Below are 24,543 nucleotides of genomic sequence, written 5' to 3' on the forward strand. Positions count from 1 at the left end.
AAAATTGTCAGCATGTTGTAATGGAATTGTAGGTTAGCTGTTTAAAAAGTTGATTGCAAGAGGGAAGAAGCTGTGAATGTCTGCTACCTGAGGGAAGGAGCTGAAAGAGCTGGTGACCGGGATGTGGAGGGTCCGAGAGGATTTTGCACTTCAGGTCCTGAGAGACTGTAATTCCCAGGAACTTGAAGGTCTCGACGGTTGACACATGGCAGCTGGGGCGAAGGATGCCTCCTGAAGTCCACGATCATCTCTACAGTCTTGAGCGTGTTCAGCTCCAGGTTGTGTCGGCCGCACCACAGCTCCAGCCGCTCCGCTTCCTGTCGATATTCAGACTCGTCACCGTCCTTGATTAGGCCGATGACAGTGGTGTCATCTGCAAACTTCAGGAGTTTGACAGCCGGGTGCGCTGAGGTGCAGTCGTTCGTTTAGAGAGAGAAGAGCAGCGGAGAGAGGACACAACCTTGGGGCATTAAAACTCAAAGAAACACTACATTTCTTTATTTATTGTTCAACACATCATTCACAACCTTTTGACAAAACTCTTAAAAACATTAATGCTCCTTGTATAGGGAGCTGAGCCTATTCTACCGTGCATTAAGTCTGTAATACTGTATTTTCTTAATAGTTTCTTCACTGTAAACAATGCAGTCAAATTGTGAGATGTATCCATATTTTCACATCTGTTTTTTCTCATTCTATACAACATACACTACTCACAAAAAGTTAGGATTTTTGGGTGAAAACTCAGGATAAACCTAAAATGGACAAACCTTACATGTGAACTTAAACCGCAGAGCACAAAGATTTTTTAAAAAAAATTATTGATACCTCTAGAACCCCTTTACAAACCATAATGTCAAGGGGATTACATAGCAGTCATGGAGCAGTTCAATGGATAAATAGAATTCAGAATGTGTTGTCTGCGTTTTGAATCTAGGCCCTTCCTGTCTTCGGGTTATTGTCGGATATTTTCGGCTGTGACAACAAATGGGGTGTCACCCCCTCTGTTCGCGCACGTTGCTGTTCGGCTTAGTGCTGCGTATTTTGTTATTTCACCATGTTTTATAGTGTGGCAGCTGGTTGTACTAATGGTGCGGGCAGTGATAAGAGCTTCTTCCACCTTCCAAGCAATTTAATAGCAATATTAGTCCAGTGGATACTCAAGAGTCAAACCAGCATGTTTTGGTAAACATTTAGCATAAAGTATTGGATACCTTGGCATAGATCAGGCCAGGCTGAAACCAGCTGCGGTGATTAAGATTTTCCCTTCGACAATCGCGTCTTCAAACCGGACACCAGCTGCCATTGTAATGAGAAAAGCGGCACATGCAGGATGCGGGTACAGACTTCTTTGCATGTACTACAAATATACTACTGGTGGTCATTAGGGTTGGTCACCTTTCGAATTTGAGCGATTCTGGTCCCGATTCCGGTTCCTCATTTCGATTCAGATTCTTTTAGGGGGTTGGGTCAAAATTGTTTGCATGGTTTAAATAAAGGGTGTCCAAATTATGGACATCCATTTTCTTAGCAGCCTGCAGCATAGACTAAAATGAACATTTGACTCAGTTGCTCTTTATAACCAGGATCAGTATCTAAACTAAAAGGGATTATGTGTGGAGCAAACACAATTGACAATATTTATTAATTGTTTCAGCTAAACGTTAAAATATTTATTTATTTAAGGGTACCCAGCAGAACTCAGTATTTTGGCACAAAAAGTACCTTCAAATGACTGGTGAATTTTGAAAACGAAAGTAAACCGAGACTGCAAAAAAACTGTAATGAATGGAACCAAATGCTATAAAACATTGCTTCCTTTACCTACCCACCGATGAGGCACAAGGTTAGTGTTTGTGATATTGTAAGACAAATGTTTATGTGAATTTTGTCCCAATTCATTGTGACGTAAAGTTGCTGTTTTGGTGAAGTTTTAGTTAAATGTTAAAGCTTCAGTGCAAAAGTGCAACCCACCGTTGAACTTGTTAGCTACCTCAATGGCATAGACATTTTATTGTTTCACTACCCAATTTGACTTGACTGAAGTTCCGCGCGGTGTAGGCTGAGGGTCGGAGCAGGAGGGAGCGCGTCAGACTTCTACACATCGTGAAAGCCTGCTTTGCACAATATAATCTTATTCCAAGTGTTGCACTGAGGCAACTGGTCATTAATTTTAACAAAGCTAATAAACGCTTTTGTCCGCCGCCGCTACGTTTTCGTGCATGTTCTTCTTCGTTGGTTCGGCGAACTCTAGGCATCGAAACTGGGAACTGAAATTTTCAATTTGAACAATTCCGGGAGAACCGGAAGGTTAGTCCCGGTTCCAATCGGTTCTCGATTTTCAACGCCCAACCCTAGTGGTGATTATGCACTGAGCATTAGAAAAAAATTGTTAAAACCATTTGCACTTAATTGTTCAAACCAGAGCAGCGCGTTGTTGACCTTTCATGTACAGCTGACTGCTCTTGATTCGAAGGCTTTTTGTTTACTACCGCCTGCAGGCGCAAGGATACATTTATATACAGTATTTATGTATACGTATATACATACACATAACCAGTCTTTATTTCCAATCCACTCTTTGAGATACTGTGACGCGCTTTCACCAGCATCTTCAGTCGCATTGACCTATAGTAGTGAGCACCTTCCAGCTGCACCTTCTGTTGTGCAGCTGTTAAAAGAAGCTGGTAGCTGCCGTCCAAGATAGGCTCTGACCTCCGAATTGGTTCAAAGATGTTGGGTTTGACCACAAGTCTGCTTTCAGACTGTTTCTGTGTATATAAATCCTAATCCTGCTCGTATTCCAAATCACCGCTCCCCATCAGAGTAAATGCAGGACGGTAATGCTTGACAAACATTACATCACTTCCGGTAGCCCTTGCGGTGGCCAGAACTACATTTAGGATGTCTCAAAATCGGGAACGTTCAGGAGTGCCCAATAAAACCACATTTTTAGCCACTTGGTTGACAACTTGCTGTAAATGACGCGTGTGTATTACAAAACATTAACAATGCAAATAGGAATTTTAACCAACTGCCATAAAACCTTTGTATTCTGACCTTTAATTTGACATTCTCTCAACATTTGAATGCACATGTCCAACTGTTCACAGATTCAGTACTTTTGGCATAGCTTGCGATTCTCTAACAAAGAGGTGAATGGTAATATTCACAGCTGGTGTTTGAACGATTTCCAAGGATTTCTGCTTCTGTGCCTTTCTGTGACTCTTCCAGTTGGTCCGTTACACCCTGCCGATGACACGGTAACTATCAAAGCTCAGTGGCCACGTCCCTCTGAGAACATTCTGTTTGAAGCCATGTGCATTCAATGATCATTATAGGATCATTACATAGATTTCACCCAAAAGACCAACAATTTGTGAGAACTGTACAGTATTCATGCTTTCAGGCATAACATTTTGCCTTATAGCTGTTTTCATTCAGGCAGGACCACTTCATACGCCGTCTCTGTCCCTTGTTTCAGTTCCTCCACCTCAGTTTTTTTGCCTTCCTCCCTCTCCAGGTTGATGTTCGCCACTCCGAGCCGGTACAACGCATCCCGGATGACGACCTCCCCGGGCTGACAGACCTTTAGCACTTGGTTGATCTGCTCAGTCACGATGTCCCTACTGGAAAGAAAATCCAGCAGCCGGTTGTAGAGGTAGTAATGCGCCGGGTTGTTTAAAAGCACACGTTGTGTCCTCAAAGAGTTCACTGAACTCTGATTTCCCTGTTGTTCATCGTCCACCATTTGCTTTTGCTCCTCAATGTCTTCCTTGTTAATTTGAGTCACAGTGCAGATGAGGTGCTCTAGGTCTTTGCACAAAGCCATTGAGTGGTGCTCCGGAACAGCGGTCTCGTGGCTTGGAGACGAATCAGGGGGATGTACTAGCCAACAAGAGGAAGATTTAGTGAGAGGGTGAACATGCTCATTTTGCCCCAACGTAGAGAGTTCGGCATTGTACGGCTTCTCATGCAGCTCAGCGCATGACACAAACTGTGGAGCAAACACCAGAGGTTGTCTTAGACACAAACACGATAATGTGACCACAGCTCAAGTCTGAAGTCTGTAATTGCGGAGAAAAATAAAACATTCTATTTTCTTTTGCATGCAACACAACAAACTGTTATTCAGCAGTGGTTTGTAGCATCTGGTAATTTAAGTTAAATTAGATTTAATGTGCATCAAATTGTATCAGATACAGTAGATACACGTGGCCGATCTTTGAGGGGTTGTGGAGCATGCTGTTTTCTGTTGCGCTGAGGGCTGTTATTTTTTTAGAGCTTTTAAATGCATCGCGCAGCTTGGTGTATGGGAAGACTGAACCGGGGGTAGGCGGACTGGCAGCGCAAGCAAGCTAACCGTCGCGTTGGGTACGTTTTCTTCTGTTGTTTCTGGCATCAGCTACGGACAACAGCAGCCCTGTTTTTTTGTTTCACAAAAAAAACACCAAATGGACTAGCGTCTCCGGTGGTCATTGAAGGCGCTAAAGTACTATTGAAATGTAAAACTGACAGTATCATTGCGCAGCGATTTGAGTCAATCACCGTCTTTGTTCTTTGCTAATATGAGAACTCGAGTAGAAATGCATGGTGAGTACGCAACAGGACCATAAGCACTTGCACACAGAGCAGAATATTTCTTTGAAAAACCAAAAAAAAATACGGATAATACTTCATGTTTTGAGTACGGATACCAGCAAATTGATTGTGCGCATTATACAGGTAGAAGGTAATTCCTGATTTTGGAGGTCGATTTTGGGGGTTCGTATTATACTTGCAAAATTACTGTAATCCCTTTCCCGAGACTTGTTAATAATGATTCCTTCCCACCTCTGGCTTATCAAAAGGCTCTGAGAAGCAGCCCTGATTTCTGCCCCACATCCTGGCGGCCATTTCTGGGTACTGCATGTCTGTACAAAGCGCCACTTGTCGAGCGCTGTCGCCAACGTAGACCGGAGGCCAGTAACGGGAGGACACCAGCAGATCCACGTGGTCCCGGGCCGTCTCTCCTCTCACCAAGTATTTGGAGCCACACATAATCTGACAAACAAAAACAAGGTGGAGGTGGACTCGCTCACTTGTTTTGGTCCCTCACTGTGATAACTAGGTGTCTTATGTATGGCACACAGACAACACGCTGATTTGCTTTTACCTTATGGGGGCAAACTATGGACAGCTTGCCGGCAGTGAGGTTCTCAGGTGCCTGGGGGCCTGTGGGGAGGCCACTATGAACAAGCGTGCACATGGAGATCAGAGAAGTCAGCAGGTCATTCTAATAAGGCGAGAGAGAGGAGCATTTCACATAATGACTGTCAATCAAGCTTTCATCATACATTGTACACTGAGGGTATATATTGAATTTTAATCAACACTACTCGCAAAAAGCTAGGGAATGGGTTTTCAGGTAAAATTTCAGTGGGTAAAAAAAGATCATGTTCTTTTTCAACTGAACTCATTCATTCAAACGGTCAGGGATAATTTGCCATACTGTATGTCAGATGTCTAATGATCATGAATAAAGCATGATCCAAGATGCTTGAGGGGGTATTCACATAAGGTCGCTCTTTGATTAAAACCGTGAATGTATCATTTCCTTTTCCCCCCTAGGAGCAATTAAAAAAAGGTTTTGATCAAAGCATCTATTAAAAACATAACTTATTGGAAGGCTTTCGCAACAAACTTCTATCATATTTTTGGCACGGTATGTTCTATGCATGTTTAGTAGTCAGACTTTCAAGTGTGCAAACACACACACACACACACAATATGTAAATGTAATACAGGCTTCGGATGACAAATGGATACGAGGAGCCAATACAATTATAGGGACCAAATTAAAAGTACTGTACAGTTGGCTTAATAAAGGACTTATTTAATACTCTGAACATTGGCGGTTATTCCATAGTTCCAGACTTACAAATGATCTCTGCATACAACGTGTTGTGCTTGTTTTCTGATTAAATATTACATTTTCAGACAGATTTTGGCCTGTCCACATTTTGGAGATGTCAGCTTGTCACAGCCTGACACATGCAAAAGGCGAGGACATTTCCTCATTGAACTACTACGTATTCTGCGGTGTAAATTTTCACTATATTGAGAACTCTGGATGTTTTTTGTTTTGTTTGTTTTTTTAGACGATAACGAGTAAAAATTGTGATCGTGAAACACTAATAGGCTTGTTTGTTTGTTTGTTTTTTTAAATCGATTGTTGAAATGCCTACTTTAGGAAAGAAGACAGCCACGCCATCCCACAAGGTAAAGTGGGTACGGAAAGTATTCCAACCCCCTTAAATTTTTTTTATATTGCAGCCATTTGCTACCCCATTTTTTCCACATTAATGTACACACAGCACCCCATATTGACAATTATTGAAATTTTTGCAAATTTATTAAAAAAAGAAAAACGGAAATATAACACAGCCATAAGTATTCAGACCCTTTGCTCAGTATTTAGTAGAAGAACCCTTTTGAGCTAATACAGTCATGAGTCTTTTTGGGAATGATGCAACAAGTTTTTCACACCTGGATTTGGGAATCCTCTGCCATTCCTCCTTGCAGATCCTCTCCAGTTCTGTCAGGTTGGATGGTGAACGTTGGTGGACAGCCATTTTCAGGTCTTTCCAGAGATGCTCAATTGGGTTTAAGTCATGGCTCTGGCTAGGCCATTCAAAAACATTCACGGAGTTGTTCTGAAGCCACTCCTTTGGTATTTTAGCTGTGTGCTTCGGGTCATTGTCTTTTTTGAAGGTGAACCTTCGGCCCAGTCTGAGGTTCTAAGCATTCTGGAGAAGGTTTGCGTCCAGGATATCCCTGTACTTGGCAGCATTCATCTTTTCTTCGATTGCAACCAGTTCCCCTGTCCCTGCAGCCGAAAAACACCCCCACAGCATGATGCTCCCACCGCCATGCTTCACTGTTGTGACTGTCTTGGACAGGTGATGAACAGTGCCTGGTTTTCTCCACATTCCACAATTAAGGCCAAACATTTCTATCTCAGCCTCATCAGACCAGAGAGTCTTATTTCTCTGAGCTCTTCAGGCAGTTCCTTTGACCTCATGATTCTCATTTGCTCTGACATGCACTGTGAGCTGTAAGGTCTTATATAGACAGGGGTGTGGCTTTCCTAATCAAGTCCAATCAGTGTACTCAAACACAGCTGGACTCCAATGAAGGTGTAGAACCATTTTAAGGATGATCAGAAGAAATGGACAGCACCCAAGTTAAATATATGAGTGTCACAGCAAAGGGCATCTGAATACTCATGATCGAATATTGTTATTATAACTTGTTTTTCAGAGTTTGAATAATATATGGCGGAGCGTATTGTTATATTACCTGTTTGAGTGTTGTTACAGTGTTTGCGGACCAATATTCATTATTTTGAGATATAAGTGCTGCAAATCCGATGCTAATTTCCATTAGCTCGACAATGGTGTTATTCATTTATTTTGTTAGCTTTGAGCTAGCGATTTTTGTGAACAAAATCAAAGAATGAAGAAAGAAACAGTCTCTGATGTACAAACCCAATTCCAATGAAGTTGGGACGTTGTGTTAAACATAAAAAGAGAATACAATGATTTGCAAATCATGTTCAACCTATATTTAATTGAATACATTACGAAGAAGATATTTAATGTTCAAACTGATAAACTTTATTGTTTTTAGCAAATAATCATTAACTTGGAAATTTATGGCTGCAACACGTTCCCAAAAAGCTGGGACAGGTGGGGAAAAAAAGGCTGAGAAAGTTGAGGAATGCTCATCAAACACCTGTTTGGAACATCCCACAGGTCAACAGGCTAATTGGGAACGGGTGGGTGCCATGATTGAGTATAAAACTTAACAAGTTTATCAGTTTGAACATTAAATATCTTGTCTTTGTCGTGTATTCAATTAAATATAGGTCGAACATGATTTGCAAATCATTATATTCTGTTTTTATTTATGTTTAACACAACGTCCCAACTTATTTGGAATTGGGGTTGTATTTAAACATTCAATATGTGCAATTCGTTTTTGTTATGTCGGTTTAGTTTTACAGTGAACTTCAACTGGAGTGTCAATAAACGACTAAGCAAGCAACATTCACTCTTACTCCTTGCTACTATGGTAGCAACTTAGCAACCTGTTGTTGTGATCGAATGGGCATAGCATGCCATCCGGTCGCTGCTGGATAGAAGAGCTTGAGCGGCGAATGGAATGGACTGCTTGTATAAGAGTGGTCAAATCTGAGATTATAGATCGAGTCTGATCCATGTTTTTTTTTTTTTTTTTTTTTTGCTGACATTGGACGGATTTCCGATCGCAAAGATCAAATCGGGACACCCATACATATTTTTGCTATTTAGACCTTTATAGAGTGACCTTGGTTTTATTATACGAGTGTCCAGAAAAGGCCCCTCTGATAGCTACTTCTGTTTAACCTAGTTTTGGTTTTCCTTTGTCCATATTTGACCAAGAACACCACCTTCCAATTGATTGGTTACTTCCGTGTAGAAGACCCACTTGTGAGAGCGCACGTTTGTTATGTAGACAGCACTGGCTTGGGAGATCGGGGATTTCACTAGTGACATGGATAAGCTTGAGAAACTCTAACGACCTGATTTTACGCCTCTCGGCAGAAAAATGTCTAACTCAGGAACGCGTGGATGATTTTAATTAATATTTCATGTTTACTGAGGCATCAGAGAGCCAATATTACATCCCAAATACAAAACAGAAGTTGGTTTGATAAAATATGGCACTTTTAATGGCGTTTTAAATCATTGAGTGAAATCTATTTGATATAAAAATAAATTGAGTTAGTAGCTTGGTTACGGAACAAATTCAAGGTAGTGTATTTTTCTATATATTTCTTGCTTAAAATGTTTATGTCAAATACATTTTCAGTGGGTTTAAAATGTATATTTTTATGTTTAAATGCATTTGAAGCAATGAGCACTGTACTCATTTGAAATGAGAATCAATCTGTTAAAAAGTGAAAAATAACCATGATGTTGACTGACGAGGTTGTCATTGGACAGAGACTATTCTGTTTTTTTTGTTGTTGTTTTTTTCCCCAGGCAACTGATTGAACAAAAAGGTGAACCAAGAAAGATCGAAGAGAAATGGGTGCATTTGTTTTTTCAGTAACATTCTAAGTTAATTTTAAAGAGGATGTGATTCTCTTTCAGGTTTACTTTAGACCTGATGGTTTGCTCCATGGACTGCAAGAAAACCAAAACGAAGTGTATCAAAGTGTGAAAATAAATATGTTTACTAAATGGTACAGTATTAGTCAAACATTATTAGCATAGATATGCAGATCTGTGACTAGAGAGGAGAATGTTTTTTCTCTACAACCAAAAAAATGTCAATGCAAAATCTCTGCCGGCACCATGTTTCCAAATTTTCTGCAGACGCATGAACCCACTTGTTGGCGCAGTGATGGCGGCGAGGAGAAAGCTATCCCAAGAGTCAGACCCCGTGTGTGCGTGCATGACTGCCTGTGGCGCATTCACCCGCTCACCCACCTTAGAGGAGCATGGAGTGATGCTCGCCCCGCAACGCTGCAGAATATTTCTCAGTTCATCCTCGCTGTGGTCTTCAATCTTGTCCAACCTCAACTCACCATCGTGAATGAGCCGCACCAGAACTGATGGCGCTCCTGAAACAGGAGAGAAATATCTTTTATTATCCTTTTTTTAGACATGGTTTTAGTAATCGTTTTTAGGTTTCAGCTTACGATGGTACCAACATAAGATATTTTGAGTTTACAAATGACACACAATGGAACAATTTGCACAGCGACATAACAATACATTGTCAATCGGTACAAGAAGGCACGCTCAGTTACAGTATTACCATGGTTAAGGCGAATTTACCATAGCTAAGGTTTACTGGCCTAGAAGTGTTTTACATCCAAATATTTAAGTAACTGTGACTTTAGTATAAATGTAGTATCGACTAAAGTGTATTTTGATTTAAGTACAAATTCAGGTTATGTCATTGCCATAAAAACGAAACATCGGTCATAAAGAGAGGACACTTTGTATTATATTTTGAAGAGCTTAGTGGGCATGGCTGATAGATAATGTTTGGGACGAAAAAGTAGCCCTGCAAATAAGCAATTCAGTTGGTCAGTCGCTGTGCCTGTTAGATACTGTATATGTACATCATTAAAGTTTTCAAATCCCTGATGCCAGTGTTGTTCATTACATAGCTGTTAGAAGAGATTTTAGAAGAACGATTTTGAAAAAAAATGTTTCCCTTATAACAGGTCCCTGGATCCAAAAGGTTTGCCAACTCCTAGTGTAGAGCACTTTAAGCAACATACATAATTAATGCTGTACACATTGAGTTAGTATCCGTCTGTCTTGGGAGACAATGGAGTCTGCATCTGGGTCAGTTCACAGTTGCGTTGCAGCGCTTGCTGTGGCTGAAGAGCCCGATGCAGGAGCCGCAGATCCTCTGGTACTTGCTGCAGGTGTACTTGGTGTTAAGTTTGACAGGAGCGGACTGGGGCCTTGCACGCCTGCAGGTCCTCTTCTCTTCCCACTGGCTCTCCCGCTTTCCTCAGCTAGGCGGACACCAGCCTTGTCTTTAGATCACCACGTGGTGCGATCTGAGGCTGATGTCACACGCCTTCAGGTCGGGTTTGGAGATGTCCTTGAATCAGAGATTTGGCAGGCCTGTTGGATACACGTTCCTGTAGGAAGTTGTCTTTTGGGATACGCCCATCATCCATTCTGCATACATGGCCCAGCTACCACAGGCGTCTCTTGGTCAGGATGGCGAACAGGCTAGGCATGCGAGCCTGGGACAACAGCCTGTTGGTTGGTGAAGCGGTCCTGCCAGATGATGCTCAGAAGTTGTCTGGGGCACCGCATGTGAAAGGCGTTCAGCCTGCATTCTTGACAAGAGTATAATGTCCAGGCTTCACTGCCATAGAGGAGGGTACTGAGGACGCATACTGTCTTGTGTATGAGGGTGAAGAGGCCGCTATACACATACTGTCAGAATTAAGTAATTGACTGAAATACAGCGACAAATTAAAAGTAAGGTGTACCTGGGGGCTGCTGTTTGTGTGACATGAGTTTGTCCTTCTCTGTGTTAATAACAGTGGGGCTCCTCATCAGTGGGGGGATGAAGGGCGCAATAACTGAAGCGTCCACCCGCGTGATGGGGATGTCTGTAGGGAAAGCAGCCTGCTCAATGGCCTCAGTCTCCATGGTCAGCCAGAAGTCATCCACGTTCACTTCGTCTGACACTGAAGACTCAGGCCAGGTGAACTACAGAGAGGCAATAAAGCAGTATGAAATTACTTTGTTGCTTGAGAAATATATATGGTTAAATAAATGTTTTTTATTTTTTTTATTTTATTGTGCCACCTCCACATTCTTGAGCTCCAGCACACTGTTTGTGTATCGCCTGGCAATCTCCAACTTGGGAGCGACACCACAAACGCCACAAATCATATCGTTATAGTCTCGCAGTGTCAGGCTCTCGAAGGCCCAGTAGCCTATCAGGAGAAACTCTTGAATTTGGGACATCTCCTCTGGACTCAGCGTATGGACTGATGCAAACACGGAGACATGTGGGCATGACAGAAAATGCAAATGTGCTGTTCAATCAAAATATTCTGCATAAGTTGCCATGTATCTAGTTGGTACATTGTTAAATGTTACCGGGGTGATTGGAGACATGGTCAAATAAGGTCCTGACAGCCTGCGAGGGTGGGTGGCCCAGTCTGATTTTGGCTCTGACCGTCAGCAAAAGATCGATACTAACCAGAAGTCTGTTTCCAATATTGAATAAACCTGCCAAAAAAAATACATTTAAAAAATTAATATTATACTCACACTACATTAAATCGCTTCCACAGCTCTTTAGCAAAACTGTGGTAAATGAGGATATTGGCACCCCAAGACACTTTTCAGCTTTCATGTGTAAAGTCACTGGATATAACGATACAAAAAGCATCTATCCCCGTTCTTCAAAATTTCAGTTGATGAAAGCAAGTTTCAGCGGCACGGTGGACGACTGGTTAGAGCGTCTGCCTCACAGTTCTGAGGACCGGGGTTCAAATCATAGCCCCGCCTGTGTGGAGTTTGCATGTTCTCCCCGTGCCTGCGTGGGTTTTCTCCGGGCACTCTGGTTTCCTCCCACATCCCAAAAACATGCATGGTAGGTTAATTGACAACTCTAAATTGTCCGTAGGTGTGACTGTGAGTGCGAATGGTTGTTTGTTTGTATATGCCCTGCGATTGGCTGGCAACCAGTCAGGGTGTACCCCGCCTCCTACCCGATGATCGCTGGGATAGGCTCCAGCACGCCCGCGACCCTAGTGAGGAGAAGTGGCTCAGAAAATAGATGGATGGATGGATGGATGGAAAGCAAGTTTCCAATGTAGAGAGAGGTCATAGAAAATGTGTGCCCAAAGGAAGTTTCAAGGGAAGGGGCCCAGCTGTCACTGGAATATTAAAACTTACTAACTTAGCACTATTTGCACTAATGTACATTACTACTGCAATTCTGCTGTAAAGATTCTCCCAAAGGTATTAGGAATCATTCAGATTATTTTATTAGCAAAAGAAAGACAAGCCTTTATGTTCTTTTTAGTCAGCAGTTGTTCACTTGGAACTCAGCCATGAATGCCATTTTTGCCCAATCTCTTCCTTATTGTTGTGTCATGAACTGACACTGACATTAACTGAGGCATGGGAGGACTGCAGTTCTTTAGAAGTTGGACTGAGTTTCTTTGTGCCTCCTGGATGAGTCATTGCTGTTCTCTTGGGGGTAATCTCCTGAGAAGGTTCACCACTGTGTCATGTTTTCTCCATGTGAGGATAATGGCTCTCTCTATGGTTTGCTATGGAATCCTAAAGCTTTACAAATGGCTTTCGTAACCCTTTCCAGACTGATAGATGTCAATTATTTTATTTCTCAACTGTTCTAGAATTTCTTTGGAACGTGTCATTTTGTTCGCAGCTTTTTTAGATGTTTTGTCCGACATGATTTTGTCAGGACAAATTCTGTTTACGTGATTTCTTGATTGAACAAGTCTGGTGGTAATTAGGCTTGGGTGTGATCAGTGACAATTAACCAAAAATTGTGACTAGCCACAATTACTGTATTTTCACGACCATAAGGCGCACTTAAAAGTCTAAAATTTTCTCCAAAATGGATGGGGCGCCATATAATGCGGCGCGCCTTGTGTGTGCAACGAGTTCCAACATCAATAAATGTTGTGTGATGAGCGCTCCACTTGACTTTTTATTTTTTAAAATTTTTCTTTTTTTTTTAAGCATTTCCTGCCGACACGCTTCTTACACAGAGGAAAAGCGGACGTGGCTGAGGACAGGGGAAGGGTGCGTTAAGTAGGACGCTAAAGCCACACCCGCAGTAGGTATATAGTGCCGGGGTGTTTTTTTTTGTTTTGTTTTTAAGCATTTCCTGCCGACACGCTGCTTCCACAGAGGAAAAGCGGACATGGCTGAAGACAGTAGGTGTATAGCACCGGGGTGTTTTTGTTTTTGTTTTATTTATTTATTTATTTTTCCTACCGCTTGACTGACTGGGAGCATTTCCGGGGTGTGCATTGTGCAAAACAACATCGGTTTGGCTAAGGACCCCCGAAAATGACACCTACGAAGAGACACGCTTATGAAGCACAGTTTAAACTGCAAGCTGTCAGTTACGCGGAAGAACGTGGGAATCGAGCAGCCGCGAGAGAATTCAAGATTAACAAATCCATGGTTCGCAAGTGGAGGAAGCAGGAAAACAAGCTTCGCCAAGTCAAAAAGACAAAGCTGAGTTTCCGCGGAAAAAAAAGAAAAAGAAAACGTCGAAACAAGGCGAGGTGGCCCGAGTTGGAAGACCAACTCGAGCAATGGATTAATGAGCAAAGAACAGTCGGGAGAAGCCTCTTAAGTCACCATTTGACTGAGTGCAATAACTCGGGGCTTGCCATCATTCCGGGAGGCTTGATGAACCGCTGGACATCCGTGTAAACAGGGCGTTCAGAGTGAAGTGAGCGGCGTGGGAGCCATGGATGACAGATGGCGAACACAGCTTTACTAAGACAGGGAGGCAACGCCGGGCCAGTTACGCCACCATATGTGAATGGATTGTGGATGCCTGGGCTAAGGTATCTGCTTTGACTGTTGTTCGAGCTTTTGCGAAAGCAGGCATCATTGCTGAACAGCCCTCCGGCAAAGAGACTGACTCTGACAATGACGAGAGAGAACCCGGCGTGTTTGTTGGAGAACTTGCCCAGCTGTTCATTTCGTATACAGAACATGAGGACTTGGAATTGTGGAGGATTGCTAAAAAAATAAAGTGAGTACATTGTTAAATACTTCAATAAAATACAACCGAACTCAGTTTTGCTCCTGCTGCCTTTTTAAAAACATTGTTTTCGCGTGCATGCGTGCTACCGTATGTTTTAAGATAGCGTATGTTTTACCATGCCTGCGCCCAATAATACGGTGCACCTTATGTATGTGTTAAATACAGAAATAGACCCCGTAACTGAGATTGCGCCTTTTAATACGGTGCACCTAATGGTCATGAAAATACGGTAATTCATGATTTAACAAGTGTGTAATTACTTTTTTCACACAGGGCCAGGTAACTTTGAATAGTTTATTTTCCCATAAATGAAATCACCACTTAAAAAGAGCATTATAAGTTCACTTGGGTTATAGTTGTCTGATATTTACATTTATTTGATGATCTTGAACATTAAAGTGGGGAAACTATACAAAAATATAAGAATTTGAGAAGGGGGATAATACTGCATTTATAGAATTGCTTCACGTGTCTTTATTTACAATGATGGACTGGTTTTAGCATGGTAAGGACATTAACTCATTCACTTCCACTAATGTCTAAACTCGTCAGTTGGGCTCCAAACTTTAACCGCCATTGATGTCTAAAGATATCAATAGCATTTTTCAATGGGTATGGGCAGGGAAGGCTCTCATGCAACTTGGATGTGATTATCAGGCTTGTGAACAAATGCACTGATGAGGAGTCACCTGCACAGGACAGCAATACTTTAAGGTTAGTGCTCAGCCAACAGTATGAAGTTTGAGGAAGAAAAGGAGACCAAGACAAGAAGAGAAAAAGGAAATGGGTAAATTGGACTACAAGCAGCTTACACTCGAAGAGAGTATGTTACACAACAGTAAGTATGTGTGGCTCACAGCCCGTTGCATGGGAAGCCAGCTCAGCTCATCGAATGAAGAGGGATGGGATGTATTTAGCGAACTTGATCCGGATTAATCTGATGATTGGTTGCCATTCATGGATCGCCTGGAAGCTTCGTCACCAGAAGCCCCGGAGGATCACAGAGAAGGTAAGGACTAATTAATTGGGCTAACTTGCTAGCTAGGTAGCTGAGATAAGAGTTCTTGAATTTTTTTCCCACCATCACGCTCGTAACTCAAACCATCTCAGATCTCTAATCATCTTTCCCTATTAAAACGGATGGAAATGCTATTCATCTAAATATAACAAAAAATAGCACTCTATAATATTGTACTTTTAAACATACAGTTATGACATAACTTAATTAAACAGTTTTTGTCACACTTTCTCATTCAATTCAATGCACATTGTTCTGACGGATACACAGTACTGTACATGGACGTTTTTACCATGTCGATGTCTCAGCACATCACAGAGGATAAAGAATACATGACCGTCAGTACTGCTTTACTGAATTTCTAAATGTGTTGTTGGACTGTTTGTGCCCAAAGGGTTTTATATACAATATGCACTTCACATTGTGTGTTAGCATTAGCATTAAACTAGCATACTAAAGGCTTACACTATATGTTTGTTTTAAATGTGTAATTCTCCTACTTTTATGTTTACTTTGACTGGGAGTGGCATTAAACAGCTTGAAGCCTCTTTTTTAAAGAATTGTTCACTATTTGCCAAAGCGCTAATTCTCGTGTAGTTAGTTGAATTGAGTTGACTGCCACCAATCAGCACTTATATCTTAAGTTTTGAGCTTGTATGTCAAGGTTATTAAAAAAAAATTTTTTTAAAAATGGCCAAATGAGTGCTCGGGTCACTCACTTTCTCAAGGCACCACTGTACGTTGAGTACACTACTGACTACACTTTTTAACTGGTAACTAGTAACTGAAACAGAATACATTTTTTAAGTAACTCTCCCATCCCTGCATTACATGCATAATGCATGACAAATGCACTTAGATGCAAATTGTGTCAAGGAAGAACCCATTAAATGTTGTACCAGATCAGTATAATTTTTTGACTTCACAGTGACTATAGCAGGCAAGGGTGTGCATCAAAAGTTGGAAAATTAAGCCTTGGTGGAGGTTTGTGATTTACTTGGCTGTATTGGCGTTGGCTGTATATATGAGACTTTTGGTGACCCACTTACATGCATTTGTTAGTGTGAGGCTTTATTCAAACAAAAAAAAGAAAAAGGCAAGGGAGGGGACCACCACCACCACCTCCCTTGTCTTTACCTGAGGAGGGTTTACCTGGATGCAGGTCAGTGAAGCTGTGCATAGCCAGACACCGAGCATTGAGACACACTTTAAGCTGGAGAGATGCCGTCTGGACCAGCATCTCAGTAAGCAGCCAGCAGTCCTCCTGTCCTGCTATCGTGCTTGGTTAGACACACAGAACATGTTGTTAAGCAAGCAGACACCCACACAAGACAATAGTGTACAGTTACAAAAAGAAAAGCTGAAATTGGGCAGTGCTCTTAAATATGTCCACATTGTTGTTCCCATCTTCTCACCTCTGATCTCCTTTGTAAAGAGGCTTTTTACACAGGACACAGTGAGTGGCTGATGATTCATAGAACTGAGGCCACCCAGACTCCACCAGGGTCTCAGTCTCAACGGTCCCATCCTGCTTTGGCTCCCCCGGTTGGACCAGGACAATTTGAAGACCGTTAAGATCCTGGATGAGAACAAGTGTTTCCTGGAGCTCGGCCTCGCTCTCTGGAATCTGCAGGCAACGGCGAATCAGCTGCAGGGTGGATTGCCGCTGGATGTCTTTCTGAACAGGACTCAAGGGCTGGTATGGATCCACCAATCGATCCGACCTCTAAAACAGACAATCAGAAAGACTTAAGATATTCAAGGGGTAAAACACAACTATGACATTTCTTCTGCAAATCATCCAGCACATCAATTAAGGTTAAAAGTTAATATCAACAACACAGATTAACCAGTTAAAACAAAGACAAGGAGTGTTGAAGATTTAAGATAAATCTGTCCTGTCCTGCTTGCCTGAAAAGCACTTACGCTATACACAGCCCACCTTGATTTATTTATTTTTTTGAACAATCACATTCAAATAAATCTGTCCACTCTTAATACAACTATAAACTACTTGGCCTTTAAGATACTAAAACAGCATGAATAAAGTACCCTGAGTATCACACTTGAATGTAAAGTTAACAAAAAAGCCTTACACTAGTAGATAATGCAAATGGTCCCAATCCCCTCCCTCCCCACCCCCATCTACAAACAAATACAAAAAACATTTGTCTGAAGCACAATAGGGGTTGAGCTTAAATAACTAATAAACTAAGTATGCAATGTAGAAGAAGTCAGCTTTCACCTTGGATTCCTTAGGATTCCCCCGGGTCAGCTTACAACCACATTTAGGGCACACTAACGGTTTGTGTCTGTTCTTATACATGTAGTCACACAGCGCGTTCTTACAGTGACCTCTGCCTCTCGCTGTTGACAGTCCCAGTTTCTTGGAAAAGAAAGAAGTGGAGCTAATGTGGAAACAAGATTTATAAAAAAAAACAAAAAAACAAAAACAGACTGGACATGCAGCATTCATAATAACTAGATCAAAGTGATTTTTAAAGGTACACTTACAAAGCTGTCAACTGTCGCATGATTGAAAGGCACAACTGATACAATGGTCATATCAGATGGGGAGGAAACAAGCTGACTTGCTGTGACAAAGGACTCCTACGAAAAAAATAAATTGATTAAAAACACCTGATACATTCAATCCATTTTCAATTTCGTTTGTAAGGCTCGTGAGTGAGTCGGAACCTATCCCAGCTGACTTTGGGTGAGAGCCGGGGTACACTTAGTGCTGGTTGCCAGCCAATCACAGAGCACAAACAGACTGGACAAATAACTATTCACACTCGCATTTACACCTATGCACAATTTAGAGTTAACGATAAATTAACGTGCTTACCTGCTTGGATTGGACTTCTCGGCCGAGCTGTTTTAAGGTATCAGCTTTGAGACCTGAGAATCTCTCCCGTGGCTCTGTGTTTAGGAACAAAAATATTATCACACAACCACAATGTCCATTATTTTGGGGGTGATATAACATCCTATTGTTGTTGTTATCAAATAAGGCATCACATGAAACAGAGTTCATACATACAAAACGAGAACATGATGTACCAGAAGGTGCTTTGATGTTTCGTGTTGGAATTTTTCTGTTCACAGTTGGGACGGTTATGATCTGAAACAAAGCAGGACCTGGAGAAACAATTATCAACCTGAGTTTAAAACGATGTGAACACAGTCTATGAGATCAAAACATCAGAATGTTTGCAGTTTTCCCCTTCACCTGTGCTACAATAGGAAGGTAAGATGGGTCTTACAGGCCTCCCCTGAAGATTGCACATGCTGTGTCTTTTGAGGGCCATTTCTTTCACGTGCCTATTCAAAGACAGGGACAGAGTAATTTAAAATAAGAGGACAAACAATAATAGAGCATAGAGGAGCCAATTTGTAGAGTGACTCACTTTATTAGTGGCTGCATGGACACGCACAGTGTTTTATCTGGTGACTTGCTGCTGCCCTCTGCTGGCTCTTCACCCGGAATTGCTTTTATCTTTTTCAAGCACCTTTGCCCTTCTTTTTTGCCCCCACTGGGTTTTGTTTTACCAGCATCAGCGTTCTCCTCTTGCACTGTGTCTTGGTTGGTTGAACCGGACTTGACTTCAGACCCAAGCTTGGAAACTTGTAAATTTTTTTGCTGGGTTTTCTTTGCCTAATTTAGAAGTGCAGGTACATTTAGGCAACACAAAGTGCACAATTAGTGACACTAAATTAAAATCTACACTCAGGAGCAGTCATCTAATGAGAGCTAATAGAAAGAATGATAAAAAAAAATTCATAGAGAAATACAGTAGAATAGCATTACATACAGTGAAGAACTCCACCCAGGCCTTAAAATTGTGTGTTCGGAAGTACGCCATACATAATGCCCTATATAGTGAGAGAGTTTGCCTTTTTGTAGTACTGTTTGAATGTGTAGTAAGTATAGGTTATACCATATATAGTGCTCTCAATGTATGCCACAATGCATCTTGAAAAGCAGTAACCAACCTATGGTCACTCGAAAAGCAATAAATAAAATTAATTTTCCGTTTTGGGGGTATTGTTTGATTTTCGGCATTAGACAAATTCATAAATTGTGGGGCAAAAATATTTTAAAAAATAAATTAAAAAAAGCAACATAATATGGATGGGAAAAGTGCTTTGTATTGATTTAATCAAATTCGCTCATCTTGAAATTATTATTTATTTCTTTGTTCAATATTTACTATTGAAGGTAAAACCAGCTGACATTGATCTGGTTTGTTGAAACAAAGGGCGGTCTATTGAAGAGCAGGGACCCTCCGTCTGATTGGGTGTGTGTGCGCGCGCGAGCATGTGCATGCGTATGAAATGCGGCCGCAAGCGTACATGAAGGTAAGTTTTCTGACAGCAAGCCGGCAGCTGCAGTTACAGAAAATTGAGCGTCATAAATGGAATTAGTTCCAAAGCCTAATGCCACAGAGAAGATGTGGGAATATTTCAGATTCGAGCCAGATGAACGCAGCCATCCTGATAACACTAAAGAGCCGGTATGTCGAATTTGTATAAAGTCGTACCAACGACAACACCACTTAAAACCTCAACGTGACAAAATCCATTTTAAACACAACCATCCCACCCAATTTCTTCAGTTAAGAACAAAGTTGCACGGACTCATTGTTCCTGGGTTGGGACTCATTGTTTCCATGACATTTGCATGCCGAGACTCACATAGTCTCAAGTGTAAAATGATCTATGGCATCATTTTTTTTTTTATTAATCATTGCGTTACATGAAATTTGTGTTGCCGGCTGGCTGGCTCCTCACTACGCGCATGAACTGGGCCAGTCTGGCCATGATTCCTGGGCCAATTTTCCCCCCAGTCCGCCCCCGGTTGAAACTATGCAAATGCAATGAGGTAATCGAGCCCGAGTGGTGTTGAAAAACAATTTTTTATTTGACTGATGAGTGAACGATATAGTCGACTATATACAAAACCATTGGCAGTGACTAAGGAGGAGGGAATGAGTGAATGATTCCGACAGCCAAAAGTGTCTGACTCATGAGACATGCCATGTGATACTCGGCGGTAATGTGCGTGGCGGTAATGGGTACGACAAAGTGGGCGCCAAATGTCACATGGCAAGCATTTTCCCCCCACCACTTTGTTTTCAGAGTCCATCGCAGTTTATTTTACACATTGTAATAATTACATGTGAAATGAACTGCAAAGAACTTATTACAATGTAATTGATACAAACCTCAACTTAAAAAATAAAAGTAAACTGCAGGTTGTGATAAGTGTAACTGTTTTCAAGCACCTTCACTGTCCAATTATGTTAATGTCATTTTTTTAATATTCAACATTGCCATCATTGCAATGTTTTCATTCATTCATTTGTTCCCCCCCTCCCCCAGCAATTGGTCCCCCCTACGTTCGGAACCACTAGACTAACTATAAAAAAGCTCACTCAGTAAAAAACTACAGTACTTGTTCACGTACACATCTGTATCTGTAAAATATTTGCAAAGGCAGAATTTTTATGCTCCCTTTGTATCCATGTCTTTAGCTTGACCAAGCGTACATAACATTTTCGGTGAGGGAGAAATCTATCAAATATTATTTTACCACCACAATATCAATGTTTACATTATATTGATTACGTTGGCCAGGCAAGAAAATCCTACAAAAGTATTACTCACTGTAGGTATCCATTTGCCGCCAAGGTGGCGTCCACATTCAGGGCATTTTGTTGGCTTGTGTCGTGTGACGTAGATAAATGAACAATGAGGATTTAGACACTTCCCACGACCCCTTCTGGTGTATGTTTTCACAGCCTACAAAAAAAGCAGAGACAAAATGTTATCGTACATTCAGTTTACATTTATATTCTTGGATTTAAAGCTGACGTTTGCAGTTTTCAAACTGCGAGCAAGATTTAAATGGAGCCTCACTTCACTCCCCCCCCCGCATCGCTGACCAAAGCCACACCCCTCACTAACGTGAACGTGCATGAGACATGCATTGTGCAATCGTGCACAGTAAATAAGCCACATTAAAACGTTATCCTTGTTGTGTCTTGACAGCTGTCCAATTTATTCTTTTTAACTTTTGCTGCTAACCGGAGGTAAATAATCTGGCCCAAAAAAAATCTGCATGAGGCTGCTATGTGTACAGACAGCGAGGCTGTGGCGTGTGCGCAGCAAATGATACTTCAGTCTCTACAGTCTCTGATAGGCTGCTCCTGTCGTGGAGGGACAAGACTTAAAATGATAATTAAAATTAAATTCCAATGTCGTGGAGGGACAAGACTTAAAATGATAATTAAAATTAAATTCCAAGCATAACATGTGGCCAAAGAGGGGTAATTTTTCAAAAGAATTTTAACAATATTCTACAGTCAGGTCATACAGGCAGTTTTAACACAGTATATGACAAAGTGGTTTTTTTTTTGGGGGGGGGGGGGTTTGTTTTGTTTTTAAACTGCAACCTCCACCTTCAACATGTGCCAGCACTGTCAGGTTGTTCGAAAAGCCTGAGTTGTTACCATCTTGTATGACGGCTCTTCTCTAGCTGCCACAGAGACCATCATTAGGGGGCCCAAAGGGCTGACTCCTGCCAAAGATTTGGGCTCAAGCATGTTCTAAAATGAAAAAAAATATATATGCAACTTAATTTTACCATTAAAACGACATGTCAATAAACATGGTTGGTGGATGTGAAGGCATTACCTCGTTGGGGATAATGGCAACCATCTGTGTGGTTTCCCCTTGGGTTTGATGCATTGTCACCCCACTATTAACACCAGCAGCATGTCTTATCTCACATTCTTTCATTTGAACACAGTTTGCTGTAACATCCACAGGGCTCAGTGAGAAAGAAATGTTTTTGGAAGTTGGAGACACGGATGTAATGGATGAAGAGGAAGATGTGCATCCTCGGATTGCTGCGGAATACGACATCTCTCCTGTATTCCCAGGTTTACCCACAGACCTCTGAGAAACATCCACTTTGCAAGCCAGGCCAAGCGTCTGGGCCTTTTTCAGCTCTTGAGTCAAAGTAGGAAAGGACAAATTTCCATTACCTGGATCATTGAGACTCTCTGCCAGAGAACCTCCCGCCTGGGGATCGTCGGTCAAAACAAGGTAACTAGCTCTCGGTAGGATCTTACGGAAGCCTGGGAGGTCTTTGGATGGGCTGGGAGATGACAACTGTAATAAAATCAAAAACAATGAGATTCAGACCATGTAAAATCCACCTTTGGCAGAGATGTGGACATGAGTCACCTGTCTCGGACTCGAGTCACCTGACAGAAAGGTACAGAAAGTATTCAGACCCCCTTACATTTTTCACAATTTGTCATATTGCAACCATTTGCTAAAATCATTTAAGTTCATTTTCCCCCCTCATTAGTGTACACACATCACAGCATACTGAAAGAAAAAAGAATTGTTGAAACTTTTGCAGATTTATTAAAAAATAAAAACTGATATAACACACAGCTATAAGTATTCAGACCCTTTGCTGTGACACTCATATTTAACACATGCTGTCCATTTCTTCTTATCATCCTTGAGATGTTTCTACACCTTCATTGGAGTCCAGTTGTGTTTGACTATACTGATTGGACTTGATTATGAAAGCCACACACCTGTCTATTTCAGACCTTACAGTTCACAGTGCATGTCAGAGCAAATGAGAATCATGAGGTCAAAGGAACTGCCTGAAGAGCTCAGCAACAGGATTGTGGCAATGCACAGATCTGGCCAAGGTTACGAACACATTTCTGCTGCACTTAAGGTTCCTAAGAGCACAGTGGCCTCCATAATCCTTAAATGGAAGACGTTAAGGACGACCAGAGCCCCTCCTATGGCTGGCCGTCTGGCCAAACTGAGCAATCGGGGAGAAGAGCCTTGGTGAGAGAGGTAAAGAAGAACCCCAAGATCAATATGGCTGAGCTTCAGAGATGCAGTCGGGAGATGGGAGAAAGTTCTAGAAAGTCAACCATCACTGCAGCCCTCCACCAGTCGGGGCTTTATGGCAGAGTGCCCCGACGGAAGCCTCTCCTCAGTGCAAGACACGTGAAAGCCCGCATGGAGTTTGCTAAAAAAGATCTGAAGGACTCCAAGATGGTGAGAAATAAGATTCTCTGGTTTGATGAGACCAGGATATAAGGCAGGGTTGGACTTTTCTTTTTTTTTTAAATGGACAGAATTTCTCAGCGCAACCAAGGTGTAGAGGGGGTCTGGTTTGGTGGCTTCAGTACTGCAGCTCTGCTTTTTTCAGATGATGTGGTTCTGTTGGCTTCATCAAGCTGTGATCTCCAACTCTTACTGGAGCGGTTCACAGCCGAGTGTGAAGCAGCTGGAATGAGAATCAGCACCAAATCTGAGACCATGGTCCTCAGTCGGAAAAGGGTGGCGTGCCCTCTCCAGGTCGGGGATGAGTGGGAGAGTTCAAGTATCTTGGGGTCTTGTTCACCAGTGAGGGAAGAATGGAACGGGAGCCTGACAGGCGGATCGATGCAGTGTATGCAGACTTTGTATCGGTCCGTTGTGGTAAAGAAGGAACTAAGCCGAAAGGCGACGCTCTCAATTTACCGGTCGATCTATGTTCCTACCCTCACCTATGGTCACGAGCTGTGGGTCGTGACTGAAAGAACAAGATCCGGATACAAGCGGCCACAATGAGTTCCCTCCGCAGGGTGCCCTGGCTCTCCCTTAGAGATAGGGTGAGAAGCTCGGTCATCCGGGAGGGGCTCAGAGTAGAGCTGCTGCTCCTCCACATTGATAGGAGCCAGATGAGGTGGCTGGGGCATCTGATTTGGACAGCTGCCCACCGCCAAAGTGTGGACAAACCAGGCGGAGGAATCAGCGCCGAGGGCCTCACCCCGTTTCAGGAGAGAGTCGCTGCTATCATGGGTGACACTGATCTTTCAGGGGTGCTGGGAGCACATGTTGCTGACGCTGATCACCCCACAAGGTTAATACCATGTATTTTTATAACTCATAACAAATGTGTTCATACAGTAACCTACACTCAGCCCTGTGAGATAAAGGTTCATGCGTAAATGTATGTATGGTAATAAATGTTTTGAATTCAAATAGAAGCACATCAGCATATCAAAGAGGATTTCAAAAACTTTGACTCCTTTTTGAATACTCAATTTATTATTTGAATACACTGGAGAGGACACGCACACTGAAAAAAAAAAAATCTT

At 42.0% G+C, this 24,543-nt stretch overlaps 1 protein-coding gene across 12 annotated transcripts in view; it reads right to left on the reverse strand.

The window, feature by feature from the left end:
• Positions 1-488: 488 nt before the first annotated feature.
• Positions 489-24,543, reverse strand: part of hmgxb3 (HMG box domain containing 3) — a 30,401-nt gene continuing 6,346 nt past the window's right edge. For 6 of the 12 annotated variants that reach the window (XM_061787160.1, XM_061787161.1, XM_061787159.1 and 3 more), the window contains 18 exons: positions 22,055-22,534; positions 21,871-21,966; positions 21,026-21,160; positions 18,766-19,013; positions 18,588-18,679; positions 18,419-18,496; positions 18,204-18,277; positions 17,870-17,965; positions 17,601-17,741; positions 16,771-17,081; positions 16,508-16,635; positions 11,673-11,804; positions 11,376-11,560; positions 11,054-11,276; positions 9,519-9,652; positions 5,156-5,275; positions 4,834-5,043; positions 489-3,997 (listed from right to left, as the gene is read on the reverse strand). In XM_061787160.1, coding sequence (XP_061643144.1) covers positions 3,437-3,997; positions 4,834-5,043; positions 5,156-5,275; positions 9,519-9,652; positions 11,054-11,276; positions 11,376-11,560; positions 11,673-11,804; positions 16,508-16,635; positions 16,771-17,081; positions 17,601-17,741; positions 17,870-17,965; positions 18,204-18,277; positions 18,419-18,496; positions 18,588-18,679; positions 18,766-19,013; positions 21,026-21,160; positions 21,871-21,966; positions 22,055-22,534 — 3,444 coding nt within the window. In that variant the 3' untranslated portion in view covers positions 489-3,436. Of the gene's footprint in view, positions 3,998-4,833; positions 5,044-5,155; positions 5,276-9,518; positions 9,653-11,053; positions 11,277-11,375; positions 11,561-11,672; positions 11,805-16,507; positions 16,636-16,770; positions 17,082-17,600; positions 17,742-17,869; positions 17,966-18,203; positions 18,278-18,418; positions 18,497-18,587; positions 18,680-18,765; positions 19,014-21,025; positions 21,161-21,870; positions 21,967-22,054; positions 22,535-24,543 lie in introns of those variants that run through there. The other 6 variants (XM_061787165.1, XM_061787166.1, XM_061787164.1 and 3 more) reach the window with 6 other exon arrangements.

This window comes from Phyllopteryx taeniolatus, chromosome 10 (genome assembly GCF_024500385.1).
Source record: "Phyllopteryx taeniolatus isolate TA_2022b chromosome 10, UOR_Ptae_1.2, whole genome shotgun sequence".
NCBI lineage: Eukaryota > Metazoa > Chordata > Actinopteri > Syngnathiformes > Syngnathidae > Phyllopteryx > Phyllopteryx taeniolatus.